The following is a 27,500-nucleotide window of genomic DNA, read 5'->3' on the forward strand; positions in this document are numbered from 1 at the left end:
CTGTCCGCCACACACACCTGCTCTGTGCACATGTCCACCACACACACCTGCTCTCTGCACATACCTGTGCAGGTCGCTACACAGTGACGGTGTGGTCCTGCTCTAAATGATTCTCATTATGGGATCAAGTGAACTTCAGCCTTTAGGCAGAAGAAACCAGATCTTTGTCAGTCTAGATGTACTTTGGCAAATGAAAACGCATTATTATACAAACATGTAGCCTATAGCCTACTACTTTAACAGAACTAAAAACAAATCAAAACAAAACATTAAAAAAGCAATGTATGGTAAAAAAATTTATATATATATATATATATATATATATATATATATATATATATATATATATATATATATTCTTTGGACATGACTGTATGGGATCTTAATCTGGTTATACTGGTCTCACTACCTGGCACTGGGGTAGTGATAGCGATATTCCCGCATGGTGACCGAGCTCTGTGTTCCTCGTGGAGACAAACAATGAGGGTGTTCTCCTGCTGTCTGGGATAAAAGACTCCGATTGTGTTTCCATTGTTGTGTATGAACATACAACAGCTGCTTCTCTAAAACATGTACACAGAACAGAGAGAATACTCCCAAACTAGAAAACCGTCCCGCTAACGTCAGCATGTCCTCCTAAGGATGCAGCCTCTACCAGTGTTTACAGTGCAAGATCGCTTTAATGTGTATTCATATAAATGTTGACTGAATACTGAAGCTTTTGTGTTCTGTACAATTTTATGCTTCTGATTATGAAGCCATAATTGAGCTGGTGATAATTTTCTCTGACTGTGTTGTGGTACAGGGGCTGGCCAACTGAACAATGTGTTTATGTGTTTCTGCCCTCATGTGGCTATAGCCACTGGTGAAAAAACAGCTAATAAACTGAAACATAAGTGCACCATAACCAGGTTATTATATCATGAATTTAATCAAGGACTTACCAGAGATTTGCCAGTTTAGGACATTTAAAAAAAAAAAAAAAAATCGACATGTCATGTATTATGACACATAATATATATGTCATAAGTCTATTTCCATAAGTACTCAATAACAGGACATAGTGTATGCCTAAGACATGTGACCCTTAATATAATTACACAAACACACCCACACCAGTCAATAACATGTAGGAAACATGTCGAGCACATCTAGCATGCTGAACTTGGCAGTGCACACTGTGAGGGAACAGCTGACGTCCGAGACTCTACATCCCGGATTATGACGCAGGGCACAGATTATGACACACGACCTGTTTTATTCTGACATATGGGAAGATGCAGAACAACACAATCACGGGCAGAATAGAAGGAGAGGAGATGGAGAGAGTGGGGAGAGATGGGGAGCAAGAGAAGGAGAGAGAGAGAGAAAGAGAAGAGAGAAGAAGAGATAGAATGGGAGTGAGGGTGAATGCAGGCACGTATTTACTGAGCACTGTACGTGTGCAGCAGATAAGAGCAACAATTCTGAATGTACGGCTTTAATTACAGCTTCCTAGAGCTCGAAAGATTTCGGGATCCTCTAGACAGAAATACACACATACACACACACTCACTCACAGACACACAGACACACACACACACACACACACACACACACACACAAAGGAGGCCCATGAAAGTGCACAGCATGTTGCTATGGAGACCCATGCAAAGACAAGCAAAAGTGGAAAAGGTAGATGCTGAAATTAGCTCCGTTTAGACACAAGCACTCTCAGAGCTGACATCTGCACCGTCACTCACAGTCCTGAACACCCACAGGGGAAATGGCAATAGGGGAAGCACTTTCACGCTTCTCAGACATTAGCAGGCATGAATGGACACTCAGCCCGAGAAACGACAGAGATCTGTTTTGGAACCAGAAAGCCTGTGAAACTGGTGTGTTGGTGTTTATAGGCAGTGCAGCGGATAAACATGTCACGATGACATGGGTGGTGTTTGCTCAATCGCAGGCTCGTAGCCATTGTAAGCTGGGTGGAAAGCAAACAATAGCTCCAGCACATCGAGGTTGATGGGTAAATATCGGCCAGTCCAGAAACAAACCAAAAACAGAACACAGAACTCAGGTGACACTTCTGAACTTACGCAACCTTCAGAAGTGTTTCTGTAACTACCAACAATGATGACAGCGTAATGACATGGACATATGACACTGTAAATGTACCAGTGGTAATTAAACGCAAGGTGAGGAGTTAAAGAAGAGTCCAAAGATTTTGGAGAGGAAAGTTTTTAAGTAGCTGCTACACCTCTGATGATGTTATGAATATTATGAGTTGAATCTGCTAATGTAAAAATGTTCATTTTTGTGGGAGCTCTGTCACAGACATTTTACAAAGGCCAGTAGCCATTCGAGTAGCCTCATCCATTCACAAGACATTTTTATTAATGCAACTATTATTAACTACTGTTAATGCAATACTAAAGGTAAGCACTATTATAATAAATGATTATCAGGACCTGATAATGTGTCAAAGCTTGCTTTTCTATGATATTGTGGATATCACCACTATGACTAGGAAGACTGACCAAGTACATATTTCAGAAACAGCTGTTCATTTTAACACTTAGAGGAGGCCATTAAACATCAAACACTGTGTTTACTAAGACTGCTGCATATTAACAAAAGGTTCACTGGTCATTATCTCACTATACCAGTATAGGGACTGTTTTATCACTTACTGATTGTTCCTATTGCTCATTTTTTGGTCAAAGAGCCTGTTTTGGTCAAATCTTTTATAGATTTAAAAAAAATGCCGCACTAATTAGGTTTTTGTCTGTGCATTTTTTTTTTTTTACAAACCTCTGGAAAAGTTAAACAATATGATCCATATCACACACATTGTAAAAATGTCTTTGAATATCATATATAATTTACCATATTACCCACTCTTAACAGACTAATAAAAATTGTACGTATGAAGGTCATATTTTGTGTCACACTTTAGGAAAGAGCCACAAAGGAATGGTTTTGTAATATTAAAATAGTAGCTTTTATGTGATGTCATGTGCTACTTTAAAAATGTAATGTTAGAACACAAAAAATATAATGAGTCTGTCACACTGCACAAGTAATGTTGCGTGTTTTCAGACTTTTATTTTGTCAGTTTGTATGTTGTACCTTGTTCCATAGTTAGTCCACCATGGAGCGACACACTCTTATGTATGCTTTTACTACTTGACACACTTGTTCTTCCGCGCCTGTTTCAAGTCTGTAAGACCTTGGTGATTAGCTGAGGAATTCAAAACGAAACAATAAATAAATAAATAAATAAACAAAGGAGAGGACGGCGCACTGCGTTCTGTTACAGAATAAAGCAGCGTGACTTTATTAGCTACCAGCGGTCAGTCCCAAAGTGAGCAGACACGGACCCCTTCACTGCACAGCAGCCCGACACAACAGCAGTAAACGTTTATACGTTAATAAATAAACGACCCACACAAATAAAGGGCCAGTCTCTCCCGGAGCCAGACATTTTGAAGTTCCCAGTGCAGCCATTTTCTCCTGGTGAAGGTCCGTGGCCGCGCGCTCACCGGCGGGTAGGTGGCAGTGTGACGCCACCGAAGACGGTTGACCACGCGCCGAGGAAACGTCACCGGCACCAGGCACCGGGGCAGAGGAAGTCATGCGCGTGCTTTTGCGTGCGGTTGCGTTTCTCGCGCAGCAGGCTCGTCACAAAAGTCCGCTTTTCTCCGGCGCTGTTTGTCCGGATCTCGTGAAAATGGCCCATTTCCTCACGGAGGAGAGAGGCCGCCCAAACTCGCCCGACTACAGGATTTATTTGAGTAAGTTAGCAACGATAAACAAACGAGTTACTCATCCGCGAGATTTCGCACGGTCAGGAGTCCGTGCCTTTAGCCCGATAATATAATATTGAAATAATACTTGAAATAAATGCGTAACGTGCTTTGGTCTGCTGCACGGTCACTCAGTGTTTGGGAGTGGTGTGTGTGCACGAGGTGTGTAGTGCAGGGCGCGCACATCACGTGTTTGTAGTGGCGAGCGCGCCGTAAGGACTGCAGACCCGGACACTGCACGTCCAGCGATCTGCACGGCGTGCACGGGCCGCGTGTCCTGGAAAGCCTGTGTCCCGTGTCGCAGAGCATGCGTGCTAATATTCTGCAGGTATCTGAACGTGTGCCCTAGCACGGCCTGTGATGTCGGAATCCCGTGTACCATGTTGCCTGCGGTCCACTGGTTGCTAATGGTTATGGTATATCGCTCTCCCCTCAGAAACGTCCGGTGGAAGATACGTTTCCCCCTTTCACGACATCCCCCTCTATGCCTCCGACGAGCAGGTGGGTTTGCATACAGAGAAACATCAAAAGATGATTTTTACAGTACGTTTGTTTAGTCACGTGACTTTGCGACTGGCCTTGTCACGCTCACGTTGGATATTATTTCTAAAGATGTTTTCTTGAAGGTCTAAAAAAATGATTTGGCTATATTTCAGGAGAATGGCGTACCAACAAAAAAACAGAAAACACAAGACAATGAGGTAAATTATCGCTGCTTTACCTTTAAACCTTCCATGAAACATTGGATTGATTTACAGTAGGTATAAAGAGTTGGTGGGTAGTTACTGACTTTACATCTCGGTTTTTAACAGTATACATGGTAACTGACACCAACTAATTGAAATTGAATCACAAGGCTAAATCAGATAGGATGCTATGGGCTTGTGTGTACTGTGTTAATTTCAGGATGTTTACATGTGCTTAGGACATTTCTGTTCATTTATATTGCCACAGATTCTCTTTAATATGGTGGTAGAAGTTCCACGCTGGACAAATGCCAAGATGGAGGTGTGTGTGTGTGTGTGTTTGAGGTTCAAGAAAGTTGTGTTTTAAAAGAAGAAGCTGACTTCTAAGGCTGATATATTCAGCGGTTGGCAGAAATCTAGTAGTTATTTTCTGTAGCAGAATATTTGGCTCTAAGTAACGAGCAAGCGATCATGTTCGAGGCAAAAATAGAGGGAGAATTCTGTGTGTATACTCAGACATTCTGTCCTTCTCTAGCTGTAAATGATTTGTGAAGAATTGTGGATTTGCTTACGCTGTGAATTTCTACAGATCGCCACAAAAGAGCCTTTGAACCCCATCAAACAAGATGTTAAGAAAGGCAAACTTCGCTACGTGGCCAACGTTTTTCCACATAAAGGCTACATCTGGAACTACGGGGCACTACCACAGGTGAGTCTAACATGAAACATTAACAACTACAATCACAGCGTTATACCGTTGCAACAACTGTTTGCATATTCATTTAAAAAGTTGAGCTGATTTTTAATTCCCCCCCCCCCCCTTTCACTCAGACCTGGGAGGATCCAAACCACACAGACAAAGACACTAACTGCTGTGGAGACAATGACCCTATAGATGTGTGTGACCTTGGTACCAAGGTGGGAGAGGTTACGATCAAAACAACTTGCTCAGTAACTTTGAGTGTATTCCTCATTTCACCTGGTGATTGTGTGTCTGTAAGTGTGTGTATGTGTGTGTTTACCCGTGTGTCCCAGGTGTGCTCCGCTGGCCAGGTGATTCAGGTGAAGGTGCTCGGTGTACTTGCTCTGATTGATGAAGGAGAGACCGACTGGAAGATAATAGCCATCAACACAGACGACCCTGATGCTTCCACACTCAACAGTCAGTTCCTCTACAGTGATGTGGGCATGCTTCCAGAGTGGCAGCAGACATTTTCTTAGAACGGTTTACTGCTTTATCACTAGGTATCAAAGATGTTCGCGTGAAAAGACCCGGCCAGCTGGATGCGACCGTGGAGTGGTTCAGGAAGTACAAAACTCCAGACGGGAAGCCCGAGAACCAGTTTGCCTTTAATGGCCAGTTCAAGGACAAGGTACCAGGGCGCATTCATGAAAGAGTGTAGCAGCATTAAAGCAGCACTCACAAGTTCAGTCCAAAACGCGCTGACGTTTCAACTCCATGTGCTAGTCGTTGAGGTGGTTGTCCTGTTGTGTATCTGCGTTACAGGACTTTGCTCTGGAAGTTATAAAGTCAGCTCATAACTACTGGAAAGCGCTTGTGCAGAAACAGACAAAATGTGGCGAGATATCCTGGTGAGCCTCCTGTGTTCACGCCTGAGTTTGCCTGTGTCAGAATAAGCAGATTCTGAAAGTGCATGTTTGTTGCTGTTGTAGTCAGAACTCCTCAGTGTGTGAAAGTCCATTCCGGTGCAGTGACACAGAGGCCGATGAGGTGGTCCGAGCGGTGAGCGTCAAACACACTGAACCTGTCTGGACTAAGACTGAGCACTGAGGGTTGTGTGCGATGCTATGTTAACTGTGCTCTGATCCCAGGCACCTGAGCTTGGAGGAGCTCTACACATTCCTGCAGAAGGTAGTGAGTCTTCCCACCTGTTCCTTTGTTTTTGTTTTGAAGTGATGCACATCCATGACCTTTGTCACCATGACAACAGTAAATGTGCTGCTGTGTTGTTACTCTTTCGCAGTGGACAAATGGCACTTCCTGTCTCCGTGACCCTAGAAGAGGTACACAGGTTCACCAAGCATCTGCCTGGTGTTCAACATGAGCACTTGCACTGAAAGACTGACTAGGTCACAGGTGAAGTACTGTGTGCCCTCAGCTGATGTGAAAATCACATTATATCATTTTAGAAGCTTCCCATTTCTTTGTAAATCCAGACGTGCAAATCAACTCAGTTTTCAGTTAATTCTGTTAATGATGAGAGATTTTACTGTTGTTTTCCTCCCTGTTCATGTCGCTGCTGAAATGCTCCACATTGCTTTAACACGCAAGTGTTCTTCACTGTTCTGGCTGAGGGGAAGTGCCTTGTCATGTTTTGTCAAGGGTTACAAGTGTTCTGTTTTTCAAAGATGTGTTTCAAAGTGAGTGAATGAAGGGCTGACCTTGCTAGTGTTCCTACTGGGTGGAACTGTTATTCTCTCTCTCTCTCTCTCTCTCTCTCTCTCTCTCTCTCTCTCTCTCTCTCTCTCTCTCTGTGTCTCTCATTTGGCTATTAGATGAGTGTGACAATTGAAATGCTTGAAATAAATATAAATTTTATTAAAAACACCCACATCTCAGCAATATCAGGAATGATATAATAAACAGCTTTCAAATAAACTGCATTCAGTACTTCAGTACATTACAATACTTACAGTATTTATATCCATCCTTAATTCCATTTTTAAACATACCAAATTTTAAGGGCGCAGTGGAAACAGTTAAAAAAAAAAGATGTTTTAAACTTTTAGTGTCTAACTGCAAATTACCACGTGTACATAAACTGCTAGCTTGACATAAGAGCTGCGCGATCGGTGTGTTAGGAAAGTCATTCAAGTAAGGTTGACTCCACTCAAGTAACACACACTAACGCATCTTCAAGTATGGCTATGCTCGCCTGTGATGGGTCTGAACGCCCTCTGTTGCCTCTCTCACCCACAACCTGCTACTCAAGCTGGGGCCTGTACACTTGAGCCTAACCGAATTTACAAAATTGGAGTCCTTTTTCAAAACTATTCAACGTTTGTCGTTCAGCTATCACGGGACCGAGTACAGTAAAGATGTCTTGGTACTGACAGTGTGGTATCTATGCAACTAAGAAAAAAGAGGCAAAAGGGTGATGTTTGTTCAGTCTAATTACAAAAAAAATAATTGCAGGAAATCATGTTTGATGAGTAAATTAAATGAATACATTTAACAAACTACAGACTCAAACCTTTGACATTACAATAGCTGGACTTAAAAGAACAATGGGTTTATACTTTTGTATTATAAACACATGGTATATACAACATGGCATAATTTATTTCATAACACATTTACAGTAACCCTTTTCAGTTTAAATAAATGTTTTGTATTCCTTACTGTTTTTTTCTTCTGAAAAAGAAAGGAAGTGCTTTCAGAAAATTGATTTCTGAATGTTAATAGGGTAATGTTGTCTCATACCAGTGCCCAAGAAAATGTCACATTTGTTTAAATGGAGAGAGGAAGGAAAAATGAATTAAATGTTTAGTGGTTATAAATAAGTTTTGCTTAAAATTACACACATGCATCCAAATGTGCATCTAAATGTTTGAACTGCCCTGGCTTGAATTTCCATTGAAAAGTCAATGCCTTTCTGTCCCTTTAGACAACTCAGTGCATATTAATGTACTTTCAAATTACTTCTAAAAAGAGTTTACCAACTATCCACTAAAACATGAGTACAAAATTGCAGGTGATTTGATTTTTTTTTTTTTTTTTTTAAACAAAGTTAGTTTCTTTGTAGTATGTACAAGTAAATCATAGGGACTGAACATGCAGAAATCGATCCCTGAATGAGTGGAGACACACAACCGAGGTGTGAGCACAGGAATGAGCTGAAATAGCCCTGATTTGTAACTATTACATTGACACTTGAAGTTCAAGTAATACTTTCTTGTAGACCAAGTGTGAAGAAAGTTAGTGATGAACTAAGCGTTATGATGACCTAAAGTTGTGTTCTCTTTGCTAAAAGTGTTTGAAAAGAGTTCTGAAGGCAGGAACAGAAAGGAAAAAACACACCTTGGTATAATAATCCTATTGCCAACAAATGGTTTGAGGTATATGCCAAGTAGCTTCTTTACATCATTCATAGAACTTATCACCACCCATAAAAATTCTCACATTATGTTTATAACAACAGGTCGAATAGCACCATTCTGAGATAGAATCAGTTTAACCCCAAAGAAATATCACTCTTGTTTACAGTACTAAAATCTAAAGCAATTTAAGAAAAGAGGAATTAATTTACTGTACAAATGTCACCTTTATCATAGACCTAGATTACAATCATTAAAAGAACCCCACAGCAAGCCAGCTGCCTTGGTAACTGAAAATAACAGCTAACCCTGTTACATGTTTCTTGACGAATGCAACGAGGATATGATTTCAACTGCAACACCTGTAAATTCCAAAGTCTGTGCATATGTTTCGGACCTACGGTCCAGCACTCAGTAACTATAGTGGACGTGAAGTATCACTTTTGGATCTGTTTGTCCACTCATGCACTTTGTCTCCAAAAGAACATTACTGTTTCAAAAATGCACCTTGAGAATGGCTCAATAAACAGTAAATGTAAATCACACATAACTGCGTAACTGTGAAAGCACCAAAGAAAAGTTTTTTTTTGTAAAAATTTCTTTTGCATGTCTTTTTTTCCCCCGAAAATTATACAACTGACACTGTTTTAAGAAGTGTTAAAAAATTAATGTAGTCTTTCACTGATCAAGTAGCTTTCTAAAGAATGACTTAAATCAGCTTTCTGACCAAAGGATGAAATAAGATGCACCCGTGGTCAAAAGTGCTTTTAAAAACACTAATCAAAGCAGTTCCTTATATCTCCTTAATTGCTACTAATTGAAATACATCATGAAAATAATTGCTTATTACTTGCGAGGTAACACACTAATAAAATATTTTATGTAGGCATTTAAACAAAAAGTGTATATTCAAAAATCTCTTCACTTAGCACCGTGAAAAGGATTAGCCATAAAGTCACCATTTTATGCCAAGATTTAGGTCATAATCATTTCTGGTTCACTTGTATAATTAAAGCCACCAAAGTTTTTTCCACTAACAAATGTCTGGAAAGAGAACCATTAAAATAAATAAACACATTTAAGGTTCAATCAGTTAAGCTTGGTCTTTCAAGAGCCGATAGACCTGATGTGTTACCTGTTGTTAGTTTATTGTCCAGTCTGCATTCTTCCTAGTGTGGATCATCACTCACCTCTCAGAAGGTAGCCGGGTCTATACAGCCGGTGGCACTGAGGTCTGCAATGCAATACTGTAGCACCATTTCACTTTTGCAAATCTACTGTTTTGTTCCCCCAAGTAAGGACGATGTAAACCTAAGAAGGTCCCTACAGGAAGTGGCTGTAAGGTCCAGTGACCTTGGTGAAGGCGTAGGGAGCTGAGCCGACGTACGTGTTGGTGGTGCAGGACTGCGACTTTTCCGCGAGCATCTGGATGAAGCGCTTGTAAGTTGGCTCTGAGGTCTCGGAAGGTTCCGGATGTTCTCTCTTAACCTTCCTGCCGCCACTCTTGCTGGGTGTGCTGTCGGCGCCGTGCTTTTCGGAGTCCTCCTCCTTCTCGCGGGCCTTTTCTGCCATCTTGGCCTCCCAGAGCGCCAGACCGTGCTTGGCTTCGTTCAGGTTCTTGTGCTGGTAGAAGACCAGAGAGACGCGTGTTGGGTGGGCGCGATCGGGCTTCTTGATGGGTGTGGTGGCGTGCAGCTCACGCTTGGCGCACTCGATGAGGATCGAGCCGTGGCTTGGAGCCACTGCCACCCCGCCAATCTCAGGATCCAGGAAATTGTGCTCATTGTCTGACCACACTTCCTCCTTCTCCTCAGGGACGGGCATCGCAGTGCATGGTTCCTGTTTGATCATAGTAGGTGGGACGTTTCCGTTGGGCAGACCCATGCCTGGAGACTGGTTCAGGCATTCACTACTCAAAGGAGGAAGCGTCTGAGGGATCCCATTGGCTCCTTGCAAGTTCAGCTCTGGCTTACTTTTCATTTTTAAGGGGTCCAGGTTTGGGGGGAACATCTGAGGATTCTGGGCTAGGTAGGCATTGGGGTATCTTCCAAACTGGCTGCACTTATTTGCAACTGCATAGTCCAGACCTGGATGGGTTGAGGGAGGTCTTGAGAGAGCTTCCAGAAACTGGGCCTCAGGCCCTCTGTTAGTGCTGTAACCAGGGTAGTGTGCCATGTGGTGTATGCTGGGACGCATATTGCAGTTGCCATAAGCACTGACAGGCAAAGTGGGCTCACCGTAGCGTGGAGGGTAGCTGACACCATAGCTTTGGTGAGGGGTGAACTGTTGTTCAGGGTACAAAGAAGGCCTTTGTTGTTGGTACATGTCCAGATGCTTTGGATTAGAGTAAAAGGGGTGGTAGTTGTCCACGGGCACACTCCCGTTACACTGGTAACCAGGGTAGAAGCTGTTGGGTGTCAGAGGTCTGGAGTAGGGGCTTGGTGGGTTTGACCCATTCATGTAGGTGTTGGGGAGGGGTAGAGATGAGTGGTAAGAGCTGGCAGGCTGAGGGAAAATGTTGGTTTGTTTAGAGGTGCTAGCGTAGGATCCTGGGGCATTAGGGCATGTGGGGTAGTTGGCAGGGGACGAGGGGCTAGAGAAAGGCCGAGGGGCACTGGACTGTTTCTGCTGCTGAGGCTGGTTTGTGGGGACCGTTGGGTGGGCAGCGCCAATGTGCCCTGGATCTGTGCCTGAAGAGAAAAAGACAGTTTACTCAGTATATGTGTATAACAATATATACGAATAAAACATACTTGGGATAATTTGATTTTGCAAATTCTATTTATATTTTCATCATTTGGGTGATACTCTTATCTAGAGCCACATACATATTTATCCATATATATATCCCACAGTCTGTGCTGCCTGGGAACTCAATCTATCCTTCCTGCTCAACCAGATGAGCTACAGGAGTATATATGACTATATTCTTTAATCATACATCATACATTAACCTTAAATAATTTCTGCTACCTTAAGCCATGTGTCTTGTTTGACGCACAATTATATGGATGTGGCAGTACCTGTTGGAGGTGTGTTCTGGGCGATGCTCTCGTATGAGGTTTGTTTCATCTGCTTCGCCTGTTGAGCATTGTCTGCCTTGGCGTTGGGCGTGTTGGGGTGAGAGGGCTTGTTAACTGCAGCCTTTCTGGATTCCAGTTTCTTCTGCCGGCAGGACTTGGCTGGCTCCGCCAGCATCCGTACCTGGCGGCGGAAAACGGAGAGCACTTGGATGGCGCCGGTCCTGGTCTTCTCCAGCTGGCCCTCCACGCTGCCAAACTCGTCCGTGGACGAGGCTTTGTACAGCGGCAGAACATGCAGCTGCTCGTCCTCAGGAATCTTTCCGATCTGGCGATTGTCCTCTCGTGTCAGCGTGCAGACCTGGGACAGCAAGGGAGAGGTGGAGAAAGCAGGAGGTTTTTTAATCCTTGACCAAAGCAAAAATTTTTACATTTAAAAATGTAATTCATATAGACAAATAACACCTCTTTGTTATAGTAAACCTATGAATAATATCTATATTGACCTTTTGTTCTGTCTTCTTATTAGATACCACTGATACACTTGATTCCTCCCCCTGCTGCCCCGCCCTGCCCCGCCTCACCTCTTTGGCTAACTCTATCCCTAACAGCCTCTACTCTTCTGGGAATTGTTCCCACAAGGTTTGTGGGAATTTGTGCCCACTCAGTCAAAAGTGCATTTGTAAGATCAGACACTGATGGTTGGCAGATAGTGAAGTGTGACTCATCACTCCAGAGTGCAGTGGTGATGTGTTTTACACCAGTCCAGCCAAAGCTTGGCGTTACACGTTATTCTTAGGCTCATGTGCAGCCGCTTGGCCACAGAAACCCATTTCGTGAAGGACCTGGCAAACAGTTCTTGCGCTGATGTCTCTTTGTGAACCTCAGTGGTGAGGCAGTTTGAACCTCTGGGGTTGGGAGATGTATTGGCCATTCTCATATTCCTTTCCTCAGCACATGGCAGCCCTGCTCTGTGACTGAGCTGCTGTTGCTCTGAGCATCTGCTTTACAGTAAAAGCACTTGCAGTTGATGGGGGCAAATCTAACAGAGCAGAAATTTAGCACCACATTTACAGTTACTGAGCTCCCCAGTATTACCCATTCTGCTGCCAAGGTAGATATTATAAGTAGTGTATATGAAAATGTGTTAGATATTGGATATTGGAGTATGGTTGACTTACCACGGTACTGCCTCCTTGCATGTTATGGAGGTCTCTGTGGGAGTGGGCACAGAAGTCAAGACAGGCCGTGACTCCGGAGAACGGCCGGCCTTCTTTCAGACCCAGACGGCAATCCGAAGCTCTGTGTTCATGCTCCACCTGAGTCCACATAACAACCGACGGCAAACACGACACGCTCAGGTCTGGGTTAGGTAATGGGCTACAACTGGTTATTGCCATCTCTACAAGTAATAGGTTTCATTTAAATATGTATTTAGGACTGTTAGTTTGAGAAAGGTCATTGTGCCACTGACTCCAAACTTTTATTTTCACATTCACATTTTGGTTTTGCCCCAGCACACCTGAAGCAGGTAATCAGTACATCCTACCTCAGGTACACTGGAGTTTGGAATATTAAAACTGTTCTCTGTAAGAGTGTGGAACCATGGGATGTGTACCTGGTTGGCATAAGCTTCAGGTGCCATTTTTTTGTAAGTTGGTGCTATCAGAGTTGCCAGGCCCTGAAAATGACTCTCCAGTTTTTCCTCCTGTAAATGACACAGACCAAGATCCTAAAATAGCATCCTTTACTAAAACCACTGACACGTTGTCCTCTACATGTGTATGTGTGAACTTAGAAGGTGAACTGAGTCTTGCCTCTTTGGGATCATCACCAAGCAATTTGAACTTTCTTGGGACTTTACTTCTGGCAAACTTGCAGCCATTGTAGTACATACTCCAGGAGCACCCAAAAGAGAAGGAAGCCCCACAGACGTCCTGGTCCAGACCCTGACATGCACATGTCCTCCTGAAGATGACAATGAAAACGTTATGGTTTCAGGCAATATTGTGACTTTGGAGCCATATCAGTAAACACAGTCAATGTTCCCTACATATTAAAGTTATCTAGTGTATAGCTGGTGTCTACTAGTAGTATCACCTATTATTAGATATGGATACTCAAGTGGAAAAAAAGTCTTGGCAAAGCTTTATGAATTTTTTTTAAATTATTCATTTACATGTCAATAGTAGTTAACTGCTTTGTACAAGAGAACTTGTTGCCTTAAGGCTGCCATTTAATCTTATGATATGTAATGATTCACATTTAGCTGACTCTTTTATCCAAAGTGACTTACAATTAGGACTGAGTACAACTTGAGCAATTGTGGGTGATGGGTTTTGCTCAGTGGCCCAACAGTGGCAGGACTTGAACCAACAACATTCCAATTACAAGTCATGTACCTTAAACACTAAGCTACCACTACCCCGTTCACTGCTTTCTTATATACCCTGATGTATTTAACAAGTGTCCGCTGTATTTTTAACGTAGGGTGGCATAGTCCTTACTCCTCATTAAGGGCACACCGGCGGTTGGTAAGGGTTCCATGCTTCGTCAGGGTGTCTATGAGATCCGTGTAAAGGTGGTCCGCCAGGGATGTTGGAATACCCTCCCAGATCAGCATAACCACAACGATGCACGCCGTTTCGCATGAGTGCCCTGCCCGCTCTCGCACAAGCACCAGGAGCTTCTCGTCCACGTTGGCCCTTCGTATCACCTGCGCATCACACACGCCCATAAAATCATTCATTACTGGTCTGTTTGCAGGTGTTGTGTCATTATCTTCACCATAGAGGGCGCTGTAAGTAAGTAAAATGAGTAAACGTCTATCATTAGCCAGGAGTGTGGACTGCAGAGTTAAACATGAGCGCTATTGTTAGAAGGATCTACACAGCATAAATATATTCAGTAAACTTACTTACCCATTTAGCAATAGGACAGCCCTGCGTGCTTTTACCCTCTTTCCCTGTGTACACCACCTTCTCGATTCTAATAGCACCACCCGTCAACCCAGACCTTGGGATGGAAAAAACAAACAAACCCCTGTCTAGGCACTCATCGTTGTACAAATACGCTGCAGGTATACAGCACAAGGAACAGAAGGGGTGTTCACCTCTTCTCCATGGTCTCTCGAATAGCCTTAATGTTTGGCGCAGCGCCCAGGTGGGTGTAGTACGGACCTTCGTCCTTTTCAATGATTTGTTCTGAGGAGAATGGAACGTCATAAAAGAAAAGCAGGGAGTCAGTGTGAGGAAGTTGGAAACATGCACTCAGGTTAATGACGTCACACAGATACGTTATAACTTTATCCTTACTCTGAGATTTCACTGTGATATGGTGGCTATGACACTGCACAGTGTGTGCCCACAAAGTTGAGTAAATAACACAAAACACATCTGTTGCTTAAACACATCAAATGTTTTCCATACCAACACAGTGGCATGGAGGAATGTCATATTGGGTCTTCACGGGTGTGTCCAGCAGGTTTTTAATAGGAGTGTCGAGCAGTTTCATGGGTGACTCCAAGAAACTCTGCAGCTCCACTTTTTTGGGCGTGAAATCCGCAGGCTTATGGTCCTCCATGTTGGTAGAAACCACTGTTACGCTTCCAGCCATCTCCACTTTCACCTTTCCGGGTGGCTTGATGACCAGAGGCTTCCCCTCAAACACTGGGGAGGGCTGGTACTGTTGAAGTTGCTGCTCCATGGTGGCCAGGATGCTTTTGTGTTGGTTCTGCTCACAGGCGGAGGATGGGCGCTCCTGCTTCACCGTTGCCAGCATGCCACTAACCAGCTCTCCGGCCTGTAACGTCATATGAGAAGTGAGCATCTGGCCGTTTTCCCGTTTGGCGGCCTGCAGGTCGGGTCTGACCAGGTCGGGGCTCTGGGAATGACTTGGCCTCTCCTGTTTTTGGAGGAGACGCATTCTTAGGGCAGCGTGCCTCTGTAGATCGCCCTGTGGGCCAGGGCTTCGAAGAGGCCCTCTCTGAAAATGGGCACAGGGGTCCTGTGTTTCTGCTTTGGGGAATTTGGGAAATGGCATCTGTGGGCCGTCAGCACCACCTGGCAGCTGAGGCTGTGTTTGTGAATGCAGCGCCTGGAGACAGTCCACGTTGCCGGGCAGCCTGTGATTGAGAGACTGATGGGAATATTGTAGTGGGGCACTGGGACTCAGGGTGTACCTTCTCTGCGGGTTCTTTTGCATCTCTGCTATGTCACTGAACCCAAACACAGATTCCATGTCTTTTGACAAAGGCTGAGAGCTGGGGTGTGGTGGGTCAGGAATATTGGACCTCATGGCTGGCCCATGCCCAGGCCCAGGATGTGTTGGACCAGGCAGTTTAGGTGGCTGGTATGATGGAGAGGAAATCTTTGACTGCATGTAGCCCTCTGTTTTGTGCCTACTTTGGAGTTGGGCATCCACCTGACCTTGAGAAAGGTCCAGTGACTGCGGGGCCATTTTGAGCCCCTGAGCTGATTGGAGCTGCGAGATGCTATCTTGCTGCTGGTGGGCCTGTGGTGGTCGCTGAAGAAGGAAGTCTGGGGATAGCATCCGCTCCAAGTCTTGTTCATGTTTACATAATTTCTCTTGTAGCACTGGGGAGCAAAACTGCTGGTTCATCTGCTGCTGAGAAGAATTACACTGTTCGGGCATGTGTTGAAATTTGTCGCTCTGCACGTGCACACCAGAGGGAGTTTTGCAGGGATGGCACTCTGAGGCAGCTTTGAGCTGAGTTTGTGTGGGAGGCATGCCGGGCTTGTAGCCATTCTGTGTGTGATGGTCTTGCTGTTGGGGGAAACTGGGTTGGCCGAAACCTCGCGCTGTAAAACTGTGTGTCGGCTCGGGCTCAAGCAGTCTGCTGGGGCTCTGTGGGACTGGGCTTTGCTGTGGAGGAAATCCCCTCCACATGTGTGGCTGGCTGCCTGGATGCTGTGGAGCTTGACTAGCATTCAAATCGATCCAGCCAGTCTGGGGGCAGGGACCCTCGTTCCCTGCCAACCGTTCTGCCTGGCCTGTAAGAGACAGCTTACAGTCACCACCCGGTTTCTGCGGCTCTGCGATGGCCGGGGGGTCAGGCCTGCCACCTCTCGTCTGAGGCTCCACGCTCTGCCGTTGCTGCGGAGAAAGAGGCGGTGCAGCAGGCATAACCAAGTCTCTCAGCCCCTGGGAGCTTCTGTCTGCTGGACGGGGAACCTCCGAGTGGTGCTGCTGCCTCCCGAACTGCAAGTTCTGCTGGGCTGCATGATTGCCGGACACGTGGTCACCAACGGCAGGGCTGTCGAATGAACCAAACGCGTTGGACCCTTTACCTGGCACCGAGGTGCCCATCTGCAGTGCTGGCAGTGGGTAAGACTCCTGAACGAAGACCTGGCCAGACTTGGGGATCACACATAAACCCTCTGACTTTCTAGGAAAACACTCCGTGCTGTTTTGATCCTGTGAGCGGTCACCCACGCTTGTCTGTGCAGCCACACCAGGTCCCTTGCTCGTGTTGGCCTGTGTGCGTGCCTCCAAGTCCGGGAGGTCAGAAAGAGGGTACGGTGGCGGCTGGTGCTGCTGCTCCGCTCCAAAGCGTCTCGAGTACCCGTTTACCATGAACGCTGGGCTGTAACCTTTACGGCTGGCCACCTCCGGAAGTGTCTTGGCGAATGGCTCAGAGGCTAAAATGTGAAAACCTGAGGTAAGTGAAGGAGAGGGAATGCCCTGCTCCTGCAGGTTGCTGGTGACCCTGTCTGCTTGCGAAGAGCTGGTCTGCGGAGCGATGGACACTTGCTCTGGGTAATACTGAGACAAGGTTTTCTCTAACAGAGCACCTGTTGGACCCTCCCCTGAAGGTGGGGTCACTGTAGTAGCACCATTGGGTGTTGACACCTGCTTGCTCCTTGACAGCGTGAAGATGTCCCCATTTGGATAATTGCAGTTTGTTTTATCTGGTTCAGGCTTGTTCAGCTCACCAGTCAAATCTAAACGGCTTTCTTTCTCCGTCTCTTTTTTATCCCACAAGCTCAGTACCTCCTCCCTGTTCATCCTGAGTCTTTTGGGCTGGTGAAGGCCCAGTACACACTGCTCACTCAGACCGTTCGTCTCGTACGGTCCCTGGTCAAACGGGCCCTGTGTGTCTGCAGGGCTCACACAGCTGTCCTGGTGCCGTTTCATTGGGTTGTCCCCTGTACCGGGCTGGAAGCGGGTCCAGCTGCCTTCCCCATTGGCTTGCTGGCAGGGAGCTTCAGGCGACTGCTTTCCATTCTGAAGGTTGGCAGAGTCCGTCTGGCGAGGGAAGCCGAGCCGTGCGAGGGTCAGACTTTCTTCCGTCTCATGCCTGGCCGTTTCTGTGTCCATCTGGTCTACTTTGAGTCCATTCACAAGGCTGTCCTCTCTGCGTCCTGCAACACACACAACCAGAAGGTGAACCAGACACCCCAAAGGACAATTACCACAGTTCACACACATTATTCACCGTTTTTCTTTTCTATTTGCAGTGTGCTGTGTTGATTACATAATGGGTGATGGATTTACTCGTGAGGTCTCTAAATTCTATATTTTTAATTAATTTTCATTCTCAAAGGCAGAAACACGCGCGGTTCCATACAGGACAGATCGAATCCACCGTGCTGTGTCTGTGGCTATTCAACAGAGGAGCTGTGGCATGTAAGTGAGAGAGGCCTCTGTGTGACACCTTTGTTTTGGCTCAGTAAGTGAAGTGCAGCTTTGAAGCGGCACACTTCTACAGCCATCTCGACTTCCCAGTGCCGCAGCAAAGCAGAGAGGGAACTGTGAGGTCATCCGAGGACAGCGTGTGTGATGCCCGTGTGTGAGTGGGCATGTCTGAGGATCATGACATCACCCAGGAAGCAGCAAATGGTTTTACTTTTAAAAACCTGTACTAAAGCCATCAACCAAGAGAGAGGATGGTCAACAAACAGTATAATGTAGTATAATGTTATAATGCAGTATAGTGTTATAATGCAGTATAGTGTTATAAAGCAGTACAGTGTTATAATGCAGTATAGTGTTATAGAGCAGTATAGTGTTCTAGTGCAGTATAGTGTTATAATGTAGTTATAATGCAGTATAGTGTTATAGAGCAGTATAGTGTTATAGTGCAGTATAGTGTTATAATGTAGTTATAATGCAGTATAGTGTTATAGAGCAGTATAGTGTTATAGTGCAGTATAGTGTTATAATGTAGTTATAATGCAGTATAGTGTTATAGAGCAGTATAGTTATAGTGCAGTATAGTGTTATAATGCAGTATAGTGTTATAGTGCAGTATAATAGTATAATATAGTATAATGTTATAATGCAGTATAGTGTTATAATGTAGTTATAATGCAGTATAGTGTTATAGTGTATAATCTGATCACTGCTTTACTTCTCAGACAGGCCTTGGAAACAAAAGGCACTTGACAGGTCTCTGGGGGGGGCTTGGGATGCTCAGAGCGCATTCTTTGCGTGCTCAGCATTTTCACAACACGCAAACGAATGTGACCAGCTGTCACTGGTGCGTGGTGAACAGGAGATCCCGGTGAACGGGGGAGTCTCAGCCTTTGTGGCCAAGCATGCCATGGGTCCCCAGTTCCTTCAGACACACATGCGGCAAACAAAGGACTGTGTCTAGAGCTCATGGCTAGACACTGACCTCATTTCATCTGCTGGCGACGTCCCCAGGAGCCCTGGAGCCTTCAGAGGGAGACGCAGTGCCAGTACTCATGTTTCACTTTTAGTAAAGAGATTACTTCTTAATTATTAATTTGTCTCTTTGTTCATTAGATTCATGTGTTATCTGATTAGTGGTTTTCCTACTCGCCTAGTTTCCTGTGTTAAGTACGATGGCTCACTTAGATGGCAACTGGTAATATCAGACTGAGATGATAGGAGTTCAGTGTGCTGATCGTAAAATTCTCAGTGTTGAATTCATACTCTCAGAAGTGTATTTGTGTCCAACTGGATTTAAATAAACATTGGTGTTAATTCAACACTGCAGATTTTGCCGACGAGGAACAGATACGTAACGGTAGTGATGTGATTTCATGCTTAAAGAGTAAGATTCAGTCATCATTAGGTTGAACCTCTCAGTAATCCAGTCAGACATTAGACAGTTGAGTTGTGATTAAGCTCATGAGGAAAGGTGTTAAAATATCCATTACAGATACACAGAGCTGTCAACAAGAGCAAGACAAGCACAGGAACACCACGATCCATCATTAAACCACATTAAAGGCCACGTGTCTTAAAGCTCTACAGTTAGCAATACGTTTAAAGTCATGAACCTTCCTTCCGCTGTAGTAAATGGGTCTTACACATGACTGTAGGTTTGTGCTGTAGTTGTGCTTGCAAAAAATCCCCAAACAGGCCATAACAGTACAGAAAAAAGCAATCACCAGAAATTCTGCTCTACTGTCTCTCCGGTCTCTCCGGTCGGGCCGATAGCACTGGAATAGTGCTGCTTCTCCAGCAAAGAGCAGCATCCGAGCAACATTCCCAGCAGGGAGTCCCTGCATCTCCCCCCACTGCAGATAAAGATTCCAGCAGTGGCATTGAGTCCCGTGTGCCAGACGCGATCATTGCTGTGTCTCACATCCACAGTATCTGTGAAACAATTATAGCACGCACGCGCTTGCCGATCCTGGCCTCGGCCTAATCCATCATAATTACGGATTCTGTCTCCCAAGGTAGTGGAGGAGGGCCCTCCCTGAAGAGTGTGAAATGCCCCCACGCCTGCCCAAGTCTGACATACAGGGGGTAGGTGACACTCTTGAGACAGATCCATTAGGAGGGCAGGTCGTTGTCACTAAGTACTGGACGGGTGCGGGCTGAAATTGTTCAGTGAGGAGCGCTTTCTTAGCATTAGAGTCTCAACCCACCCACAGAGCCACTACTGTGTACTGCTGCTGGTTTTAAATACACTCATGTTTGCTGTGCCGTGCATCACTTCCTTCTCATGTATGAAAGTGTTGTGTGTGTGTGTGTGTGTGTGTGTGTGTGTGTGTGTGTGTGCGCGTGTGTGTGTGTAATACAGTGTAGATTATCTGGACTCCTGCGTGATGAAAGTAAATCACTCAACACCAGAGTCAATACGTTCCTTCATCACACCCTCAGCTTGGTGTTTCCACAGCACATCCACACACTTGCAGCAAATAGAGAAGGAACACTGTCCTCCTTCAAGCCCTCAGGAATATCGTTTGAGTGTGTAAATCACATCCTTACTCCTCTTGGGGGTTCAACAGGACCAAAGCTTTCAAAACATAATTGGAGGCAGAATCTGAATTTCCGAGAGAGTGCTTCCTGACTCTCTTTGTCAAGCAGAGGGTTTGCACAGGAACACAGAACGGCTGAAAGCGGAAGGAAGTTGGAAAAATGGGAAAAAAAAGATGGAAAAGCTGAGAAAACGTCATTAGAAATCCTACGGTGTCTTTGGCTTGGCAGTGAGACGCCGTCACCAGTGCTGTTAGTCACATCTGTAAGTCATTAGCCATGATTATAATCACACACACACACACACACACACACACACACACACACACACACACACACACACACACACTTTATATGGGTAGTATATGCACAGTAATACTGTAATGTGTGCTATACTAACACCATATAAGCACAGTAAAGTTATTCTGATGCTGGGATGCAGTCTTTAAGTCTTTTGTTTTGTTTTTGTGAGGTCACAAAAGAAAAGAAAATATGACAAAAACGTGTGTGTCTCTAAAAGGCGAATGTTCACTGCTGCACGCCGATGAACCTGCTGCAGTGTTGCTGATGCTGTGGGGAACGGTTCCAGTGCCCACTCTACAGGTGAGTGAGTGGTGCGGTTTCTACCAGGAGATGTTATAGTCCAGCTGATGTTTCCTTAGCATCTCATATAGACACTGGACACAGATTTTAAATGTTAAAAAAAACTGCTCTTCCCTCTGGTTGTTTGTGACTGCATTCTAACGTGTTGTTTTTAAGGAGGTGTACCACACCTCCATCACAGTGTACCACACCACAGTGTACCACACCTCCATCACAGTGTACCACACCACAGTGTACCACACCTCTACTACACCTCCATCACAGTGTACCACACCTCCACTACAGTGTGGTGGCTGAAAGCAATCACCCCCCTCCTACAGCATGTTTTCTCCTGCTCCTTTCTGTATTACTCACTTGTCTATTTTATAAAATTATGTGGTCAGACTTTTATTTTTAGAGAATGAGGCAAATGTTCTTTTTGAGTTACACACAAAGCCCTTGGTGTTATCGTACTAAGTCTCCTCCTAACAGGTGAAAGATGTAACAGAGAATGGTTTCATGCAGCTGCTCCTGAACGTCCTTATGGACGTCGTAATGGAGCACTCTGAAGCCAAGTTAATATTTTCGAGCTACAGTCAGGGTTTTGGATGTCTAATTAAAGTCAGAGACAGGTGTCCATGAAAAAAAAAATCTTGCTGCTTTAACTGGAAAATTGTAGAACGTTTATGCTTACAATGAACCGTTATTTCAAGCAGAGTTTTACAGACTGTCCAGGCACGCAAGACAATTAATTGATTCTTAGGGCTGGCTTGTCTTTACAAGTGTATCTAATACAGAATAATGAAGCAAAACCGATCTATTGGTTCTGCTCAGATGGTCAGTTTGGTCAGGGTCTTTCTTCCATATGAACAATTCCTTGGTATTCCCTTTCAAGTACAATAGTGAAGCAATTTCCAGTCTGAAAAATATATATTCCTTTGAGAATTTGGTATTATTTACATTACAAAGTCTGAGAAGTTTAAAAACAGACTGATGTAATTCTCTTTTCTCATTTAGCAAAGCCATGATTTATTGTGGTGTGTTGATTATAGACTTTATTTTCATGGGATTTCTCTCGGGGCTCTAGAGCAGTTCCATTCCAGAAAGCCATTACAGACTTTGCTTATAGCCGGTCGGTGCCGAGCAGCTTGTCACAGTTGGATACACCCACCCTGAAAAAAAAAAAAAATTCTGAAGGCAGGATAACAAAGCAAAAGATCCCAGCTGAGAGCCGCACACGCGCGCAAACACACACGCGCGCACACAGAGAGCTCCTGCTAATGATGTGTTAACTCTGAGACAAAAGAAATATATTATCTGTCCATTTCATTAAAACAGAGACTTCCCTGTATTTTTAGGTTTTGAGTCTCAACACAAAACACAAAACACTGTTTACTTTAACAATTTTAACACTTTAGCTACTGCCTCTGTTGCTGGTATCTGTCATCTGTATCCTGGTTTGTATTTGACTGTTTCTGCATTTATTTCTTAGTAACTAATCTGTTTGTTTTTTTTCCACAGTGACCAAAATAATTAACCCGACATATCCTGACCCTGGTTCTGTGGTTCTGTGTGTGATGTACTGGTTAATTGAAACTATTTCACAGGTTGTTTTGCTGCAGTTAGGAGGATTTTAGTCTGTGCTGTTCTCTGACTCTCCTCTTCTTTCATGGTTCACTCCTGGCTAAGCTGTAGTTAGCGGAGAGACCTCTCTCATTTTCTCAGCCACTACCTACTTCTGGTAGCTGTCGCCAAAAACACACCCAGCAGACCCGTGTGTACCGGTGCAGGCTCAGCGTGGAGACAGCTTACAGAGAGCTCATTGCTGGTATTTATAGCTGCTGACCAGTTCTTACGCCTGAGGGCAGTGTGAAGTTCCACTGCAGGTCGCGGAAGGTGGAGGGAGTTTAGTCTCTCTACGTCTCTTCTTATCTTAGTCTTATACTCAAAGCAGGACCAGGGCACTCATATCAGCAAAAAAAAGGAAGATGAAGGAGACTTGATGAAGTGGAATCACACACTCACACCTCAGACACGGTGTTTGTTTGGTTTGTTCCTGTTATTCATTTGAATAACAGTCCACCTGGTTGGAACCACACGAGCAGGGCTTCACACAGGTCTACAGGTCTACTTGCTGCTTTCTTACTGGCCACAGATTCACCTGAATTAAGGGTACGCACGCATGTGTGTGTGTGTGTGTGTGTGTGTGTGTGTGTGTGTGTGTGTGTGTGAGTGTGTGTGAGAGAGAGCAGAGGAGAAGGCATTTGGATCAGTTGTACCTGATGCAAAATGCTGATGTCAGAACTGTTGGGACAACCTGCTGATTTAAGCAGGATGAGATGTGTGTGTGTGTGTGTGTGAGAGAGAGAGAGAGAGAGAGAGAGAGAGAGAGAGAGAGAGAGAGAGAGTGAGAGAGAGAGAGAGAGAGAGAGAGTGAGTGTTCGTGTGGCACCACTCAGAGTGAGATACAGAAGGGCATCCATAAATCTACCCCCCTCCCCCTGGCCTCTACGTGGTCCCTCAATAGAGCTGAATTATCTCGAGTGTAAATTTCCTTTGTTCCAGACTGCAGCTGGGCGAGTGTGTGTGTGTGTGTGTGTGTGTGTGTGTGTGTGTGTGTGTGTGTGTGTGTGTGTGTGTGTGTGTGTGTGTGTGTGTGTGTGTGTGTGTGTGTGTGTGTGTGTGTGTGTGCCCCTCGTCCAATTACCCGGCAGCACAAACTTCTTGCACACTGCATGGCCCTAAATTATATCTGATAGAGCAAAAACTTTGATTTCCAGTTGAGTGTACAGTTAGATTTACTGGGCCAAGGCTCGGACATGCTGTACTGCCTGTCTGGTCCATATTTCTGATGGCTAACTGTTTAATGTGAGCTGTGAATGCCAGCTGGAGAGGTTATTAAACACTACAGCACAGCACTGAGCACGGACCCCAACACACCACTTTAATCTGGCAAGATCTTCTCATATTAACAAGGCTTTTAATGGACATACTGTTTTCTCGTACTGTTCCAGACCACTTAGGACTCATTTAAAGAGTTTATAATGAACACACTAATAAAACAGTTCAGGAACAGGTGCTAACCTGACACACACACACAGGGCATTGTCTGTAGCCTGTAGTTAACACATAAGGGAATAGTCTTGCCCAAGGACTCTTATGAATGTAGAATAGAGCTCTTTGCCTGGAGGGGGTTTGAACCCCAGGCCTCCACGAGAGCAGCATCACTGTTACCTGCTATACTACCCAGCTCCTGCCGCATGTCCTAGCTGCTATGAGCTCTGGCTGGCTCCGCTGGCACTGCTCAGTACATAGAATACAGTGCCTTCACTCATTCCCGTCACGTCTGTCTCAATCTCGCATGTCATTTCTGTGTTGGTGGGGAGAAGATACAGGGATTTATCCAGGAGACCTGTATGCTGAGAGGGAAGCTTAAATGAATAAGGAAACACTTCATGAGTTGAATTTAAACCAGCTGCTTTTTAAAAAGTAACACCAGTTTGGCTCCAGAGCTTCTGTTAAGTGCTCTGAGTGGACTGGGTGGGTCCCTGTGTCCATCAACACACTGGGGATCAGAGTCATGTGTGTGTGTGTGTGTGTGTGTGTGTGTGTGTGTGTGTGTGTGTGTGTGTGTGTGTGTGTGTGTGTGTGTGTGTGTGTGGCATGTCTCACACTTCCAGCAATGTGGAGCAGCCAAAGAGCCTATAACATATGATTTGCCAAACTGCATTTGTGTGTGTGTGCCTGTGTGTGTTTCTGTGCTACTGGGGTAGTTTCATTAAGGATGTGGCTGTGGTTGTCTGTAAGACTGTCCTGTGGAGTAGGCTGAGATGGTTTTGGTCTTGACCTTCAGGTGATATGGTTTCACCTGGATAGCAGAACCACCACTGTCATGTGATCACTGGCACACACAGCATAGTGGGCAGTTTCAATGGGGCACTGGAGTATATTTGACCGGTTTGTAAGGTTTTCATTTTTAATTTACCTCAGATACAAATCAGCATCTTTACGTAAAGGTGCATAATTTCTTTTATTAGAATCAAATTCATCTGTAAATATCCACTGGGATAAAGAAATATTTAAAGATTAGCATTAGGTTTAGAACAGAACATTATAGTTGGAGTTTAGCATTCGGGTTAGGGTTTAGGATTAGGGTTAAGGTTTAGCTTTAGGGTTAGAGTTTGGCATTAGGGTTAGGTGTTAGGATTAGGGTTTAGCATTAGGGTTAGGTGTTAGGCCATTTTGGAAACCTCAAATACAGCAGTAGGGTCTTCTAAGCCACAGGTATTAAAACACAAACTTTTTTGTAGCTTTTGAAGCGTAGTTTCATATATTGTGAATCAGGAAAAATCAGATCTCCAGTACTGTGTACTGGAAGAATCAGAACTCCAGTGCTCTATACTGGAAGGCATTAGAAACAGTTGCCATGTTGGACAAGAGTTTGCCCCTTTGTGAGCTAAAAGCACAATTTCTTCACTCTAAACCACATCAGTGTGAGGTGTCCACACTGTTCTGTGTGCATGTGAGCAGGACGTGACATTTTAGGCCGAAATGCAACAATTTCTTCAGGTTTGTGTTTTATAAGGTGACAGTGATGTGTTGGAATAAATGTCTACTGTACTTTTTTGCCCTTGTGTGATTGAGACTTTGGAGCTGTTTAAAGCAGCCATCTGTGAGGCATATGTGTGTGTGTGTGTGTGTGTGTGTGTGAGAGAGAGATTCATGCAGTGTAATCCTCATGCAGAAATATTTACTCACTGAAGGCCCACGCCAACAAACCCCCAATCAACACTACAGTAAACAAAGCTGCTGCCTCCCTCCCTCCATCTCTCTCTCTCTCTCTCTCTCACACACACACACACACACACACACACACACCCAGTGCCCTTTACTCTCGTTATGTGCTGCACTACAAGTTTCTCTGGTATCTGTGCTGTTTTTTTTCTCTCCATGCCCGTCTGACACAGTTGGTATCAGCACAAAGGAGAAGGGGAATAGAGACTGCGCCGTGACGCTGTCTGATCTGGGATCAGGTCCAGACAGGATGTCCCGGGGCCAGGGGGGAGGGACTCTGGAGCTTTTCTCACTCTCATCTCGCTCACAGAGAGGTTGGGGCTGCTTTGTGTTTTGAGTCTTGATTTCTATCTACTTCATGGCTTTCAAAATTTTTTTTAATAACCAACCCCAAAACACAGCAATTACTTTGATTTTAAACAAAATTTGTGGCACCCAGTGCACACTGGTGGGAGATTCCCTCAGGTCTCTCCCTACCCTTCTTTGCTGCCCTGCTGGTGCTGAAGGCACGTCTCCCAGCGTCTCCCAGCGTCTCCCAGCGTCTCCCAGTGTCTCCCAGTGTCTCCCAGCGTCTCCCAGCGTCTCCCAGTGTCTGAGCTCTGTGGCAGGGAGTGTGCAGTCCACATTCAACAGAGGGACCCTAAGCTGGGGCTGGATAGCCACTTCTGTTTGTAATTTAATCTTCAGCGAAACCCCTGGCGGCTGCAGGTCTTTGTGGGTAATCGGAGGCAGATGCGGCTCTGGCTTCTCCTGTTAGACTCCTGTGATCAGTAATGCCCATCAGGCCGAGGGCACCCAGCCTAGCCAGCCTCTGGTATCTCACTAATGCCAGGGCAGCGTTTCCATGTCTGCCCACAAGTCTCTGACCCTGAACGGTACTGAATACGTCTACAGTGAAGGCAACACTACAACTCAGGGCAAAACACACACACACACAGCATAAACCAGTAAGACAACTCTAATATGTCATTCCCTCCTGAACTATTATGGCTTACAGTGCAAAGACTTATTTCCTATGACTGCTTATTTATTTTAGATTTATAATACTTGCCTGTTCATACTAAATTATTATGCTTCTGTAAACCCCGTGTGATATGTTTGAGTAGGTGTGAATCTCAACTGACATAAGCTACATTTTCATCTAATGGACAATGCAGCTGAATCTGAATCTGAATCTGAATTCAAAACAACCCAAACCTTCTGTGTCACGCACACATGGGACTGTATTATTATAGTCCTGGTTGGGAATATGAGAATACGTAATCAGGATACAGAAAAGGGAAATATAGCTGTTGCGGTTACAGAAAATGCATGTCGGGTCTTTAATAGCAAACTATGGCTGGAAACACGTGCATTTATGTGCTTTCATT

General features: G+C 44.8%; 2 protein-coding genes across 2 annotated transcripts in view; one reads left to right on the top strand and one right to left on the bottom strand.

Annotated features, from left to right (window-relative positions):
• Positions 1–3,409: 3,409 nt before the first annotated feature.
• ppa2 (inorganic pyrophosphatase 2) lies at positions 3,410–7,202 on the top strand. Its single transcript, XM_027022749.2, has 12 exons — positions 3,410–3,782; positions 4,231–4,295; positions 4,451–4,495; positions 4,749–4,802; positions 5,070–5,189; positions 5,312–5,398; positions 5,516–5,642; positions 5,726–5,853; positions 5,988–6,073; positions 6,155–6,224; positions 6,314–6,353; positions 6,466–7,202. The coding sequence occupies exons 1-12, from the start codon at positions 3,623–3,625 to the stop codon at positions 6,492–6,494; spliced, it is 1,011 nt and encodes a 336-aa protein (XP_026878550.2). The 5' UTR covers positions 3,410–3,622; the 3' UTR covers positions 6,495–7,202.
• Positions 6,929–27,500, bottom strand: part of tet2 (tet methylcytosine dioxygenase 2) — a 29,523-nt gene continuing 8,951 nt past the window's right edge. Inside the window, exons 2-10 of the mRNA XM_027022747.2 lie at positions 14,988–17,942; positions 14,672–14,762; positions 14,481–14,574; positions 14,067–14,275; positions 13,377–13,527; positions 13,178–13,267; positions 12,741–12,878; positions 11,563–11,920; positions 6,929–11,229 (exon numbers count right to left, since the gene is read on the bottom strand). Of these exons, the coding sequence (XP_026878548.2) occupies positions 9,863–11,229; positions 11,563–11,920; positions 12,741–12,878; positions 13,178–13,267; positions 13,377–13,527; positions 14,067–14,275; positions 14,481–14,574; positions 14,672–14,762; positions 14,988–17,898 (5,409 nt within the window). The 5' untranslated portion in view covers positions 17,899–17,942 and the 3' untranslated portion in view covers positions 6,929–9,862. The remainder of the gene's footprint in view (positions 11,230–11,562; positions 11,921–12,740; positions 12,879–13,177; positions 13,268–13,376; positions 13,528–14,066; positions 14,276–14,480; positions 14,575–14,671; positions 14,763–14,987; positions 17,943–27,500) is intronic.

Source organism: Electrophorus electricus, chromosome 11 (genome assembly GCF_013358815.1).
Source record: "Electrophorus electricus isolate fEleEle1 chromosome 11, fEleEle1.pri, whole genome shotgun sequence".
Classification (NCBI taxonomy): Eukaryota; Metazoa; Chordata; class Actinopteri; order Gymnotiformes; family Gymnotidae; genus Electrophorus; species Electrophorus electricus.